At 46.8% G+C, this 13628-nt stretch overlaps 1 protein-coding gene across 2 annotated transcripts; it reads left to right on the top strand.

Annotated features, from left to right (window-relative positions):
• Nucleotides 1-1082: 1082 nt before the first annotated feature.
• LOC306929645 (putative nuclear hormone receptor HR38) lies at nucleotides 1083-13212 on the top strand. 2 transcript variants are annotated; one of them, XM_079510257.1, is made up of 7 exons: nucleotides 1083-1250; nucleotides 4666-5534; nucleotides 6683-6812; nucleotides 7081-7250; nucleotides 9098-9300; nucleotides 11738-11916; nucleotides 12426-13212. In XM_079510257.1, exons 2-7 carry the CDS (start codon nucleotides 4668-4670, stop codon nucleotides 12692-12694), a joined length of 1818 nt encoding a protein of 605 aa, XP_079366383.1. In that variant the 5' UTR covers nucleotides 1083-1250; nucleotides 4666-4667; the 3' UTR covers nucleotides 12695-13212. The 2 variants fall into 2 exon arrangements, with proteins under 2 accessions (XP_079366383.1, XP_079366382.1); XM_079510256.1 differs by lacking the exon at nucleotides 1083-1250 and having other exon boundaries at nucleotides 4560-5534.
• The last annotated feature ends 416 nt before the right edge of the window (nucleotides 13213-13628 follow it).

Below are 13628 nucleotides of genomic sequence, written 5' to 3'. Positions count from 1 at the left end.
ATTACGCAAAACACAGCTTCTTCTGTCCACGCATGGAATCTAAAGTGTGCCCATTGTGAGCTTGTAGATTGGCTATTTTCACAAATGGCTGAAATGGACAGGGCTGAAGTGATTCATGTATGTTTTGTAATAATAATAATCATCTACAAAGTAACTATAGTAGCCTACCAAAAGCTTTCATATACTAATTGTAAAGTGAAAGCACAATTGCCTCTGAGATGTACAGTAGGCAGGTTCCCAAGCTTTTCCGTGACAAGGACCCCCCAAATTGACACGAATTAGCCCGCGGACCCCCATTTGAAAATATATGTCAAGGACCCCCCATATAAGAGAAGATTTTCACGGTTCTATAGCAGTGATTTTCAACCATTTTTATTTCAAGGAACCCCTGGGTTTGACGTGAATTAGGGTCCCCCATTTCCATCTCTGGGACCAGACCCATATGGGTCCATAACTATCATTTAGCTGGGGACCCCCTGGAACTGCCTGCAAGGACCCCTGGGGGTCCCTGGACCCCACTTTGGGAACCACTGATGTAGCTATATGGAGTAACAATCTAGGCTAGCCTACTACAGTAAGTAATAGACAGTACTCAAATAAGTACAGTATTGAGTAAATGTACTCATACTTTACACAACTCACTGCACGTAACCAACTCATAATCATATTTCCAGTCATACAATGCCATGCGCAGATTAGGCAGTGTATTTATAGAGTAATTCAGTCGGCAATAGCCCCACGTGTCCAACGTTTTCATTGTGAGTCTAAATATAGAAGACACACACACGCACACACACACTGTACACGCGACACGCCCCCTTTATTGCCTGCGTCAATGGAATCCCGTGCGCCGCGTGCGTCAAACGGAAGAATAACGTCCGTGCGTACGCGGCGCCCATTGGCTGGCGCTCCGGAAAGTTTCCACCGGGTTCCACCGGGTGTCCACCGCCCACCTCACCATATATGGCGCTAAGACGCGCCCATTCGGCGCGGGGATCACCATAATAAAGCAGAGCGCATGGCGGTGGGTGTGTTACTTACCGTTAGATGTCTCTGCGCTGTGAGTGTGTGTGACAACAGTGTGTGTGACAGTGACAGTGTGTGTGTGACAGTGTGAGTGAGTGAGTGAGCAACAGCCTCTGGCCAGAGGTTAATACAGCCTTTACGTTCATGTGTTCCTCTCGCGTGGTGGAATAAACTAAAGACACATTTTACCTGCGAAGTCCGGATATTTTAAAGTTATCAATCAGGTTGGTGGAAAATTATAGGTATTTTTTGTTATAATGGAATGACTTCAATCATTGTGATGTGTTTACAAACTGCTGCTAGTGGTGCTACTGTTAAAGATTCAGGCTTTGTTTTATTGTCATTATTATAATCCAGACCCATATATGGCAAGACATGTATACCTGTATGTTGAATGCAACATCTAATGTTGCAAGATTGGACAGCTGGGTGTTTCACAGTAGAATTTTATTTTGTTGTTTATATGTGATATTGCAGCATTGTTCTTTAGCATATTCAACTGTCTGTAGCTAGATACTTTTTGTATTGTCTAATAATGTGTGCTGTGCATAAAACTAAAGCAAAGGTGTTTTTAAGCCACAATAACCTACAACATTATGCAATATCTATGAAGGTTGCATGGCAGGTATAGCTATTATCTGGGTTATATTATATAGGCTAGTATTAGATTTGGGTAGCAAGCATAATAACCCCTCAAATGACCAGGTATGTGTTTGCAAATGTCCTATATTGTCTTCATCAGATGGGCATATATACTTTATCCTGGTATAGGTGCATGGTTGCCCAGTTCAGAGCTTAAAACTAATATGTGTGGTGCACGGTGGCACAGTTGGTAGTGCTGTCGCCTCACAGCTAGAAGGTCCTGGGTTCGATTCCCGCTCGGGACGCTGTGGGTGCTGGCGCTGTGTTTCCTCCTCCGCGTCATCAGTGCCCATATACCCGAGGCGGGGTTGGCAAAAGGGCCTTTCTGTGTGGAGTTTGCATGTTCTCCCCGTGTCCCCTATAGGGTAGGTACCCTCACAAAAAACATGCAGTAATCTTGGTCTCTAAACTGCCTCCCCCTGGCCAGCCGGGGCGCCTGATGGAGGGGAAAGGAACTGGTCTCTAAACTACCTCCCCCTGGCCAGCCGGGGCGCCTGATGGAGGGGAAAGGAACTGGTCTCTATACCGCCTCCCCCTGGCCAGCCGGGGCGCCTGATGGAGGGGAAAGGAACTGGTTGGAATAACGTGTTCCTTCCACGCGCTACGTCCAACCAGGGAAACTCCCCCCTGTCAGGTGCAAAGGAGCAACTTGGACACTCATGCATGAAGGAAGCATGAGTTCAAGTCCGTTGCTCTCCCCATGTCCCCCATATATGGGGACTAGGTTGGCGGAGGGTGTGTAGAGCCCAGGATCACACTAGATAATTGACACAGGGGTGAAAAATGGGTTACAAAATCGTGGGATAAAAACTAATATTTGTGAGCCCAGCAGAAACTACAGCAGAAAAAAAAGAACAGGGCTTATTTCATTGAATATTTTTATAACTTATCAATGAACGATATGGACCAATTCATAGTTCTTCTATATGATGGTATATATCAGATAAAGAAAAGGACAGTCTCAATCATACAGTATAAAGCATTGACCTACATTCATGCATTGGCTTCTCAGCACATTCTATACCACAGTATTCCCCTGCTTTAGCAGCTATAGGCTAGTACAGTGGTTCCCAACCTTTTTCATGTCAAGGACCCCCAAATTGACACTAATTAGCTTGCGGACCCCCTATTTGAAAAGATATTCCAGGGACTTTTTTTTACTGCAGTGATTTACGGCAGTGATTCTCAACTTCTTAATTTCAAGGAGCCCCAGTTTGACATTCATATTAGTCTACAGTCTACAGTCTACAGTCTACCCCCATTTAATGGCATTTCTATCTCTGGGACCCCAATTTATATTGTCTGAGTGTGTACAAATGGAACTAAATGGACCCTGATGGAACCAAATGGACCCATTTGTACACTCTCAGAGTTACAGACCCATAAGGTCTGTAACTCTCTCCCATAAGGGTTCTAACTTCCAAACTATCATTTAGCTGCATGGGGACCCCCTGCAACTCCCTGGAGGACCCCTGGGGGGGTCCCCGCCCGCAGCCCCACTTTGGGAACCACTGGCTGGTCACGGTGTACAGTGGCGTGCACAGATAGACACTAGGGGGTGCTAGAGCACCCCCTGCCCTTTTGGCAATGTGCCCTTTTGAAAAAAAAAAACGAAAAAAAAACAAACATTTTTTTCTCTTTTTTTTTTTTGATTTTTCAAAAATAGCAGACCTACAAGCTCATAGCGCGCCACTCGGTGGCGCGCTATGAGCTTGTAGATCTGCTATTTTTCAATAGCTAAAGCATAACATAATGCTAACACCAAAAGGGGTTCCCGCCCAAAATGGATTAAGGCAACCGGCCGGTTCCACGCGCTGCACAAGGTGCCCTTTTTTAACTTGAGCACCTGCCCCTCTAAATGTCTGTGCACGCCACTGCTGAAACCCAATATTGTGCCCTCTGGACGGTGCAGCCCGTCCTCCTTGTGACAGAGGGTTGCCCTGTTCTGTTCTGTTCTGTTCTGTTCTGTTCTGTTCTGAAGCCAAGGGGCTTTTTCAAGACATTCAATAACAGTAATGTGGGCCAGGCAGCTCCCCTGCAGGCCTTCTGACAGACAGTGCTAGTAAAAATACTACATTTCTTTACTCGAGTTAAAGTATATCAAGTAGAAGTAGTTACAAGTAGAAGTCTACTCATTGTGCAGAATGTCCCCTTTCACAAGTTTAAAATGTATTAACCCATTTTGACCTGGGAACGATTCTAAAAATGTATTCTACATCCTAACAGTTTTCTGAAAAAGCTATGTTTCTATGTCAGTCGTTCTTCGATTTTTCAAAAATAGCAGACCTACAAGCTCGTAGCGCGCCACTCGGTGGCGCGCTATGAGCTTGTAGACCTGCTATTTTTCAATAGCTAAAGCATAACATAATGCTAACACCAAAAGGGGTTCCCGCCCAAAATGGCTTAAAGTATATCAAAGTAGAAGTAGTTACAAGTAGAAGTCCCATATTCAAAATGTAAAAGTACAAAAGTATCAAAATATCCCCAGAAGTAAAAGTAGCCTACTCATTGTGCAGAATGTCCCCTTTCACAAGTTTAAAAAAAGAAAACAGCTGATCTACAAGCTCGCATTGTGAGCTTGTACATCGCAACATGACGCGTAGTGAGCTTTTATATCGCTTTTCCCCCCTCACAATTTGCTGTAGCCTACAACTAAGTATATAGCCTATAGAGGGCGCGTGACATCATCTTCACACACGGAAGTTATGCGGGAACGCCTATACTGAGTGGCAATAAACTACTTTCTGGCCTCGACAGCCCATACATCCAAACAGAAAAGTCAGATTCTCCAGTATCTGATTGCATTAAACAACATTAAACTCACCTTGCCACTCGATTTCCCACTCACTTTATATGCGTACAGGCATACCCTCTATACAGTTTGAGTGGGTGTGTTGCATAACAATATACTGATATGAATAAGTCCTTAAACTAATCACCCCAGCCGTCAATCTAGTTCCAGTTGTTAATTCTCACTGTCCTTCTTCTCTTTTCCAGCAATGCCCTGCATACAAACCCAATACGGAATGTTGTCCCATGACAGCTACTTAAGCTCAGACTTCTCAAACCCTGACCTCAATGTGAAATTGGTAATGGACCTGGCGGGCCAAAAGGACCTGCAGCTGTCTGCGTCTCCGCTGCCAAGCATCAATACCTTGGTGGACGGTGGCTATGTGGGCGAGTTCGACGCCTACTCCTGCAAGATCGGCCCCGCGGGCGCTGGCATGGGCGCGGGCGCCCCTTCCAACCAGTGCACCGGAGGAGCCGGCGGCTGCAGTCCGCAGCACCAGCCCTTCAAGCTGGACGACCTGCAGGTGTACGGCTGCTACCCGGGCTCCTTCGCGCTCAGCTACCTGGACGAGACGCTGTCCTCCTGCGGCTCCGACTACTACGGCAGCCCGGTGTCGGCCACTGGCCTCGCCTCCTCTCCCACCGCCGCGTCGGGCTTTCAGACGCAGCCCGCGCCCGCCTCCTGGGACTCCCCGTTCGGCCCCTACTCTCCGGCTCCCCCGCCCTGGGCCGCCGACAAGGCCACCTTGGCCCAGCAGCTCTCGTTCTTCACCTTCAGCACCCCGACGGCGGACCAGCACTCTCCCCTGCAGGGGGGTCTGCCCGGCCAGGACTTTCAGCAGCAGCAACCGGGGGTCGAGGAGGACCCCTTCTTTGCGTCTCCTCAGCACGTCTCGCCTCTCCACTGCCCGCCTCTCTGCCTGGACCAGGGGTCTCTGGAGCTGGAGGGGTGCATGGGGTCGCCCAAGGCCTGCGGCCAGATGGCCCCCGAGGGCCGTTGCGCCGTCTGCGGGGACAACGCCTCCTGTCAGCACTACGGCGTCCGCACCTGCGAGGGCTGCAAAGGCTTCTTTAAGGTATACAAAACACCTGCGAGGGCTGAAAATTAGGCTTCGTTAAGATATACAAAACACCTGTGAGGGCTTCAAAGGCTTCGTTAAGGTATACAAAACACCTGTGAGGGCTGCAAAGGCTTCGTTAAGGTATACAAAACACCTGTGAGGGCTGCAAAGGCTTCGTTAAGGTATACAAAACCATAGACCGGCTCTGGGGTGTGTGTGTCTTGAGAGGAAACAACATGGAGGCAAGCTTTTGCAGAAGCATAGGGGAAGCTTGCTGATTTTAGTGTGTCACTAAAGCGGTGTATTTTTTTTAAATTTGGGCCTTTTGACTCAAAGGCTTTCAGCTTCCAGGAAGAAACCAAAAATACGCAGAGAGAAGACATATTTGCACATTATAATAACCACACCTGGGGGTCTATTCGAGTACTGTTAACTCCATAGACACATACAAAACATAAAAAGGTATGGTAAAAAAAACTATGGCACCCCCTCTTTAAGGTACAAAAGCAGCACAGAAGCCATGTCATTTTAGAGGCCACTAGGTCAGGGGTTCCCAAACCTTCCCATGCCAAGGACCCCCAAATAGCCGCTGTCTCTCCATTGCTCAACATAACCATCTGAGCAGCCATCAGCGGGGTGAAGCTGAAACAGAATTTCAGAAAATAATAACATGTGCTGCGGTTTGAAAGTGGTTGAATTGGCCCAAACCTTAATTGAAAAATATATGTATTGTCAAAATATATACTGTAACTGTATATACATTTTGTTATTTTCTATAGCCCCCTGTAGAGGACACAACATAATGTCCTCATTGGGGGCGGCGGTGGCTCAGGGGTAGAGTGGCTGGATGGCAACCGCAAGGTTGCCAGTTTGAACCCTGTGGGCTCCCCCAGAGTTAGTGTCGAAGTGTCCTTGAGCAAGACTCTGAACCCCTAATTGCTCCTGATGTGCTGGTTGGTGCCTTGTATGGTTTCCGCCGCCATCGGTGTATGAATGTGTGAATGAATGTGTGTATGAATGTGTGTATGAATGTGTCAATTGATGCACAATCTATGTAAAGCGCCTTGGATAAAGGCGCTATATAAATGCACCATTTACCATGTTATTCACACATTAAGTTCTACGGTGCTTATACCCTCTAACGTAGTTCCTCTGTCCGACAGCGAACGGTGCAGAAAAACGCCAAATACGTCTGCCTCGCCAACAAAGACTGTCCGGTGGACAAGAGGCGGAGGAACCGCTGCCAGTTCTGCCGCTTCCAGAAGTGCCTCGTGGTGGGGATGGTTAAAGAAGGTAATTATACCCACGCCGCAGACAGACACACCTCCTTTCAGGGAGCAATGCAAGACACGGAACTGTGTGGTTTTGTCACGTTGAAAACCAAACACCGGGGATGACAGACACGTGAAACCGCGCCAGCTGTATAGAGAAAACGAGGAATTGAAATCGAGCCGAGCGAGGGGCTGTTTTTAAAGTCCGAGGGGGTACAGTACAGTATAGGGAGCCACGTGAGTGAGTGTTGAGTTCACCATCTCTCTTTTTTTTTCTTCCTCCTCTCCAGTCGTACGTACCGACAGCCTCAAAGGTCGCCGCGGCCGCCTGCCCTCTAAACCCAAGACGGGGGCGGCTGCCGAGGCATCCTCCATCACACCTCCCGTCAACATCATCACCTCCCTAGTCAGAGGGCATCTGGAGTCAAACCCCTCCCTAGGCAAGCTGGACTACTCCAAGGTATTAAGGCTGAGCGTTGCACTTGTTGAGTGGTGCCGTGCTAGGCTAGGCACTCCTATAGACAGCTATGTGTGTGTGTGTGTGTGTGTGTGTGTGTGTCTTATAGAGCGTCGCAGTCCCGCCCCCTACCAGGGCCCAGGAAATTATTCTCCGTTCATTTTCCTCATAGACATTTCAAGAAGTATTTATTTAAAGACCTTTTAAGTGTCGTACAAAGCCAACTCTTGTCGTGACAAATCACGACAACAAACAACATTTTTTGGGCCGAACAAAGAATTAGAAAGAAGAAGAAAACGACAGGTAGCGCACTGCGACGCTCTATAGCTGTGTCTGTCTCTACGGAAATAGTGTTTGTTGTTGACCAAGTGTCACTGTTGCACAGCCTAACACACACGCACGCACGCACGCACAAACGCACGCACGCACACACACAGAGGCCAGGGAGAAGGGCTTGTACAGTACAGTACAGTACAGTACAGTACAGTACAGTACAGTACAGTACAGTACAGTACAGTACAGTACAGTACAGTACAGTACAGTACAGTACAGTACAGTACAGCACAGCACCACTCAGTCCAGAGGGGTCTGATTTTTATTATTATAATCTGGATCTTGTGACCAGTGACCATGTCTATGTCTATGTTCTTTGTTTATGTATGTTTATTGTATTTTAGACTATAGAGTTATTAATATCTGCTGTAGCGTACAGCAGATATTTGGGACATATTATGACCTTGACCGTGGCTCAAGACTTTGTCTGATGACTGCTGGTGGTAGTCTGTGTTAAGATTAGTTGAGCCTATTAATACATTACATTATTCTCACTACACTACAGTGCACAGTAACATCATCTGTGTTAATAGAGCATAGCAGTTGCAGCCATTTTCTGGTGCCACATAGCTAAAGCCCATTCATTTTTCCCCATAGAGATTTCCGAAAATATTTATATTCATTATTTTAAGTCTATCTGGAAACCAAGCCATATAGTCTCGTGGTGAATCATGACCATATATAAAACATTTGATTCTGTGTCAAGAAATATTTGAAAACCGCAATACAAATTGTAAATATAGTATATCATAAAATTATAATGTTTTTTTTGACAGAGAATCAAACGTTTTATGGTCATGCTTCGCCAGGAGCAGCCTGGATGGCTTGGTTCCAGGCTTAAAATATGTTATATAAATATTTTCGGAAATCTCTATATGGGAAGAATGAATGGGCTTTCGATGTGTTACTGTGTGGTATGTATCCCCAAAATGGTATTTACAACATTTGAGCTCTAAATATGGAAAGGTGAAGGTATGCAATGGACAGTAGAGGAATGAAAGTCAGCAGGAGTAAGACAGAATAATGTGTGTGTGAACGAGAGGACAGTGGCACGAGGAGGATGCAGGGAACAGAGGAGGTGAAGGAGTTTAAATACCTGGGGTCAACTATCTGAAATAATGGGGAGTGTGGAATAGAGGTGAAGAATAGAGTGCAAACTGGGTGGAACGGATGGAGGAAAGTGGCATGAGTGATTTGTAACAGGATTTGTAACAGATTTGTAGGACCCGATACGTTTTTCACTAAAATTCTTCCTACTCCTTTTTTGAACACAAACACAAGTTAAGGATTATGTAAGACGCTATTGTGCTATGTCTTTCTTTTTTAAATAATCAAAATTTCCTTTTATTACCTTTGTCCTTTCATCGTTATCGTAATATGTACAAATTAAATAAATAAATGGAAATAATAAACATAAGCGTACCAGCAAGAGTGAGAGAGATGTATAACGCCCTATAGAAATCTGAGAGTAGAAATATTCGAGAATAACGGTTGTTGTCTGCTCGCCTGCTCCTCAGTACAAGGAGATAGATGTGGACCTATCGGAGAAAGAGGACGCCAGTGACATCCAGCAGTTCTACGACCTCCTGTCAGGAACCATGGAGGTGGTGAAGAAATGGGCCGAGACCATCCCGGGATTCACAGACTTCTGCCCAGAAGACCAGGAGCTGCTGATAGAATCGTCCTTTGTGGAGCTCTTCATCCTTCGCCTGGCATACAGGTTAAAAAACACTATATACTGCTACATTCATGTCAACAATCACAATGACACCAGACAGTGGCCTTGTGGTTAGAGTGTCCGCACTGAAAATGGGAGGTCGAGGGTTCGGCGATCCCCGGCCGGGTCATATGTACCAAAGACTGTAAAAATGGGACCCAATGCCTCCCTGCTTGGCACTCAGCATCAATGGGTTGGATTGGGGGGTCAAAGCTCAGGGGGGGGGGGGGGGGGGGGGGGGTCAAAGGTCAGAGCTACTATACAGGGGGACCGCCAATTCTTGTGATAGCAACTATCTTTTTAACCACATGAACATCAAGAATCCCTATTCTGAGGGGAACATTAGCTGGAAATAGCAGATCTGCAAGCACACCACGCCTTTGGGGTAGGGTGTCAGACTATTGCGTGTTGGACAAAAGACCTGACTACGGCAGTGGTTCTCAACCAGTGGTCCAGTTGGTCCGCAGTTAAATGATGGAGAGCTTTAACTCTTGAGAGCATAAAATAAAACCAAATGGACCCGTACGGGTCCATTTGGTTTCATTGTATGCTCTCAAGAGTTAAATTATTGTTAAACATCTGTATCAGTTAAAGAAGTCTACACCATTAGAGAATGCATAAGAAGAATTGTTATTTTGGTCAACGTTTGTTTGCCTGTTATCTCACCTAATGGTACCAACATCAATACAGCATGGAATTGTGGAGCTAAATCTCATCAAATGGTGGTCCGTGGCTCAAAAGCCGAATAAATAATAGACCTTGATGTGAAAAGGGCTGAAAACCACCTGACTACAGCACTGGTCATCATGGGGCAATCGATACTAACCCCATGCTGTGTATGTACTGCATACTAGGTCCAGTCCAGATACTAACCCCATGCGACTGTGTGTATTACTGCATACTAGGTCCAGTCCAGATACTAACCCCATGTGACTGTGTACTACTGCATACTAGGTCCAGTCCAGATACTAACCCCATGCGACTGTGTGTGTACTGTATACTAGGTCCAGTCCAGATACTAACCCCATGCGACTGTGTGTGTACTGCATACTAGGTCCAGTCCAGATACTAACCCCATGTGACTGTGTACTACTGCATACTAGGTCCAGTCCAGATACTAACCCCATGCGACTGTGTGTGTACTGTATACTAGGTCCAGTCCAGATACTAACCCCATGCGACTGTGTGTGTACTGTATACTAGGTCCAGTCCAGATACTAACCCCATGCGACTGTGTGTGTACTGTATACTAGGTCCAGTCCAGATACTAACCCCATGCGACTGTGTGTACTACTGCATACTAGGTCCAGTCCAGATACTAACCCCATGCGACTGTGTGTGTACTGCATACTAGGTCCAGTCCAGATACTAACCCCATGCGACTGTGTGTACTACTGCATACTAGGTCCAGTCCAGATACTAACCCCATGCGACTGTGTGTGTACTGTATACTAGGTCCAGTCCAGATACTAACCCCATGTGACTGTGTGTGTACTGCATACTAGGTCCAGTCCAGATACTAACCCCATGCGACTGTGTGTGTACTGTATACTAGGTCCAGTCCAGATACTAACCCCATGTGACTGTGTGTGTACTGTATACTAGGTCCAGTCCAGATACTAACCCCATGCGACTGTGTGTGTACTGCATACTAGGTCCAGTCCAGATACTAACCCCATGTGACTGTGTGTGTACTGTATACTAGGTCCAGTCCAGATACTAACCCCATGCGACTGTGTGTGTACTGTATACTAGGTCCAGTCCAGATACTAACCCCATGCGACTGTGTGTACTACTGCATACTAGGTCCAGTCCAGATACTAACCCCATGCGACTGTGTGTGTACTGTATACTAGGTCCAGTCCAGATACTAACCCCATGCGACTGTGTGTACTACTGCATACTAGGTCCAGTCCAGATACTAACCCCATGCGACTGTGTGTGTACTGTATACTAGGTCCAGTCCAGATACTAACCCCATGTGACTGTGTACTACTGCATACTAGGTCCAGTCCAGATACTAACCCCATGCGACTGTGTACTGCATACTAGGTCCAGTCCAGATACTAACCCCATGTGACTGTGTGTATTACTGCATACTAGGTCCAGTCCAGATACTAACCCCATGCGACTGTGTACTGCATACTAGGTCCAGTCCAGATACTAACCCCATGCGACTGTGTGTGTACTGCATACTAGGTCCAGTCCAGATACTAACCCCATGCGACTGTGTGTGTACTGCATACTAGGTCCAGTCCAGATACTAACCCCATGCGACTGTGTGTGTACTGCATACTAGGTCCAGTCCAGATACTAACCCCATGCGACTGTGTACTGCATACTAGGTCCAGTCCAGATACTAACCCCATGCGACTGTGTACTACTGCATACTAGGTCCAGTCCAGATACTAACCCCATGCGACTGTGTACTGCATACTAGGTCCAGTCCAGAGAAGAACAAGCTGATCTTCTGTAACGGCCTGGTGCTGCACCGCATGCAGTGCATCCGCGGCTTCGGCGACTGGATCGACTCCATCATGGACTTTGCGCAGAGTCTCCATCGCATGAACCTGGACCTCTCCTCCTTCGCCTGCCTCGCAGCACTCGTCATCATCACTGGTGAGGACATGCACACGCACGCACGCACGCACGCACGCACGCACGCACGCACGCACGCACGCACGCACACACGCACGCACACACGCACGCACGCAACAAGCTCAGTTTCATTGTGACTGTTCATGTGTTAACCCATTATTAAAGACCTGTAGGCCGATTCTACAAATGCCTTCTACCTCAAATCTGAGGTCCGGGGCTAGGCTAGGCTAAACTTCCTCTCACTCGAGCCATTGAGTTATAATTGCACTTCCGGCAGTCTTCCGGGTGCTTCAAAACGCCACTGAGCAACTTCTATTGAAATGAATAGCGGGGGGGCGGGGCTAACGCTCCGGTTCGGTCTCTATCCTTTTATTACTCTATAGTCCTACCTACCGAGACTCTGCCGGTCATCAAAAACGGTCATTTTTTGGGTGTGCGAACTACTCCTTTTAAAGGCATTTACAGTGAGCCATGGATATTAAACGAAGCACGCGTTCTGTTCTCACTGTATGAATCCCTTGATCCCTCAGATCGCCACGGCCTCAAGGAGCCCAGGCGAGTCGAGGACTTCCAGAGCCATCTGATCACCTGCTTGAGGGAACACGTGGCGAACGGAGGCGGCTCGGAGGCCGGCGTCCGCCCCCAGCCCAACTATCTGTCTCGTCTCCTGGGCAAGCTCCCCGAGCTAAGGACCCTCTGCACCCAAGGCCTCCAGAGAATCTTTTACCTGAAGCTGGAGGACCTAGTCCCCCCGCCGCCCATCGTAGACAAAATCTTCATGGATACCCTACCGTTCTGAAAAGGAAAGACACAATTCCCTTAAAAAGGGGAATCATTTAAGGGGATGAATCCAACTTTTGCAACGATTTTGCAACGATAAACTCACAAAGGGAACATTTGTGTGTCAGGTCTTCTGAACTCGGTGTGTGAGATGATCTGCTTCTTCATCGGTGTCACCACGTTTTATCCCTTTGGTTGTGTGCACTGGCAAAGGTCCGACTCCAGTGCAATTAGTCCTTCGCTAAGACCCTCCCCAGAGTTTTCATGTAATGCACGGAAGACTACGGTGATTAGTATTATTGCCATCACCTTGGGTGGCTCAGTCGTGTAACTTTGCCGACGTTAAGCTGTGTATGTGTTCAACGAAACAGCCAGGCAAAGAACACTGGACATTTGGATTGGGATTGGACAATCGCTTTTTGAGGTATGGGTTTAGCGAAGGGCTAATTCACTATAATCACACGGCGGCCATTTCTTCTCTTACTCCACTGAGTATGACCTGCTAGTACAGTATAAGATACAATTACAGATGTGTGACTATGGGCAGTGGTGTTTTTCCACATCAAGTTTTTAAAACAGAACAGAATTAGCATAGCCTATAGTGTACGAAGACAGTTTCAATTGCCAGAGACAAAATAATGCATTTGTATAGAGCATTTTGTATAGGCTTTATTGCTTTGAAAGATGTATACATTTGGTCATTGCCACAATGCCACGTGGGTGGCTAATAGGGGTATGACCCGCCATAATATGTTCAGTTCTAACAAAACAAGAGTTAATACATTCATACGATGAAACATTTCGAAGTATTATCCTCGACGTGGATCTTTGACGCAATCACAAGTTGAGGTTGTAACTTATTTTGTACACAAAGACAGATACACATCTCTAATTCCTGAATTATTGTACAGTCCTATATTTCATTTTACTAAAAGATAGACCTGCAGCGGACG

The sequence above is a fragment of the Electrona antarctica genome (assembly GCF_951216825.1).
Source record: "Electrona antarctica genome assembly, chromosome: 9".
NCBI classification, from domain to species: Eukaryota; Metazoa; Chordata; class Actinopteri; order Myctophiformes; family Myctophidae; genus Electrona; species Electrona antarctica.
Note: the sequence above shows the minus strand (reverse complement) of the source record. Positions and strands in the feature narration are given on the sequence as shown.

What these genes read in the sequence shown, in the direction of transcription:
- LOC306929645 (XM_079510257.1), top strand. Translation starts at nt 4,668, where the DNA reads ATGCCCTGCATACAAACCCAATACGGAATGTTGTCCCATGACAGCTAC. An exon ending in GCTGCAAAGGCTTCTTTAAG is followed by an intron (nt 5,535 to 6,682) that starts GTATACAAAACA and finishes TCTGTCCGACAG; the next exon opens with CGAACGGTGCAGAAAAACGC. An exon ending in GCAAGCTGGACTACTCCAAG is followed by an intron (nt 7,251 to 9,097) that starts GTATTAAGGCTG and finishes CCTGCTCCTCAG; the next exon opens with TACAAGGAGATAGATGTGGA.